Source organism: Myotis myotis, unplaced genomic scaffold, assembly GCF_014108235.1.
Source record: "Myotis myotis isolate mMyoMyo1 unplaced genomic scaffold, mMyoMyo1.p scaffold_m19_p_17, whole genome shotgun sequence".
NCBI classification, from domain to species: Eukaryota; Metazoa; Chordata; class Mammalia; order Chiroptera; family Vespertilionidae; genus Myotis; species Myotis myotis.
This window is the reverse complement of record NW_023416321.1, coordinates 39,192,199-39,193,565: the sequence shown is the minus strand read 5'-3', so window position 1 is coordinate 39,193,565 and position 1,367 is coordinate 39,192,199. Positions and strand designations below refer to the sequence as shown.

General features: G+C 44.1%; 1 protein-coding gene across 1 annotated transcript; it reads right to left on the bottom strand.

The window, feature by feature from the left end:
- Nucleotides 1-220: 220 nt before the first annotated feature.
- LOC118672383 (olfactory receptor-like protein DTMT) lies at nucleotides 221-1,165 on the bottom strand. The gene has a single exon (XM_036342034.1). It carries the CDS (start codon nucleotides 1,163-1,165, stop codon nucleotides 221-223), a length of 945 nt encoding a protein of 314 aa, XP_036197927.1.
- Nucleotides 1,166-1,367: the final 202 nt, after the last annotated feature.

Below are 1,367 nucleotides of genomic sequence, written 5' to 3'. Positions count from 1 at the left end.
GTAGGTTAATATCACAGTATTTTTTTTACAAAAAATATCTATTCGTCTTTTCAATTTTTCTTTGTTGTTGAAAAGTTGTCCCTCTTTTTCCTCCATTAACGCCCCTGCTCCCTACTTCCCTCCCCTCCCCAGTCCTTCACCCACTATGGTCTGTGTCCACGGGTTATTAATATGAATTTGTCTACAGGATAAAATTATTCAAAAATAATAAGCTTTATCATCATACAGAAAAGGGAGTTTTCTTTCTACAAAAGACTCTTCCCAGGGCTCCCTTCATGTCTCTGTTCCTCAGGCTGTAGATGAACGGGTTCAGCATGGGTGTCACCACAGTGTACATCATAGCCATGACCATCTCCTTCACAGTAGAATTATCAGCTGATGGGCATAAATAGAGACCAATAATTGTCCCATAAAACAGTGACACCACAGCCATGTGGGATCCACAGGTGGAGAAGGCCTTGCGCATACCTCTAGCAGAAGGAACCTTGAGAATAGATGACACAATCCGTGCATAGGATGTGATGATGAGTAGGAATGGGATGACAAGAATGAGCCCTCCCGTGATAAATATCACCAAGTCATTAACTCGCGTGTCAGAGCAGGATAGTTTCAGCAGAGCAGACATGTCACAGAAAAAGTGAGGAATCACATTGTCGGCACAAAAACTCAACCTGGCCATGAGCAGAGTGTGTAACATGGCATGCAACGTGGTCAGCCCCCACGACAGCGCCAACAGGGAGAGACAGAGCTTGGGGCTCATGATGGTGGTATAGTGCAGGGGGAAGCAGATGGCCACATAGCGGTCATAGGCCATGGCCACAAGGAGGAAGCTCTCCAGGTCTCCAAAAAACAAGAAGAAGTACATCTGGGTCAGGCAGCCTGCGTAGGGGATGGATGGGACTTGGCTCTGCATGTTCTGCAGCAACTTGGGCATTGTGACAGAGGAGAAGCAGAGGTCAGAGAAGGACAAGTTACTGAGAAACAAATACATGGGTGTGTGGAGCTGAGAGTCCAGGCGAATGAGGAAAATGATGAGGAGGTTCCCCAGGACAGTGGTAACATACATGACCAGGAACAGGGCATAGAACAGGTGTTTCTGCTCTGGCTCGATGGGCAGGCCCTGGAGGAGGAACTCTGTGATGGCAGTTTGATTCCTTCCTGCCATATACTTCTTCAGTGCCTTTAAGAAAACAGTGTTCATTAAAATCTGAATTTAAATATATTTAAATTTAAATGTATTTTATACAATATGGTCGGTGTGATGGTCTGCAAAAATATGTTATATCAATTTCATAACAATAATACAACCTCCAGACCCAAAATCTCTATAATCAGAATCTTTATGATGGAAAATGCCTTATTTTCTT

What these genes read in the sequence shown, in the direction of transcription:
- LOC118672383 (XM_036342034.1), bottom strand. Translation starts at nt 1,165, where the DNA reads ATGGCAGGAAGGAATCAAACTGCCATCACAGAGTTCCTCCTCCAGGGC.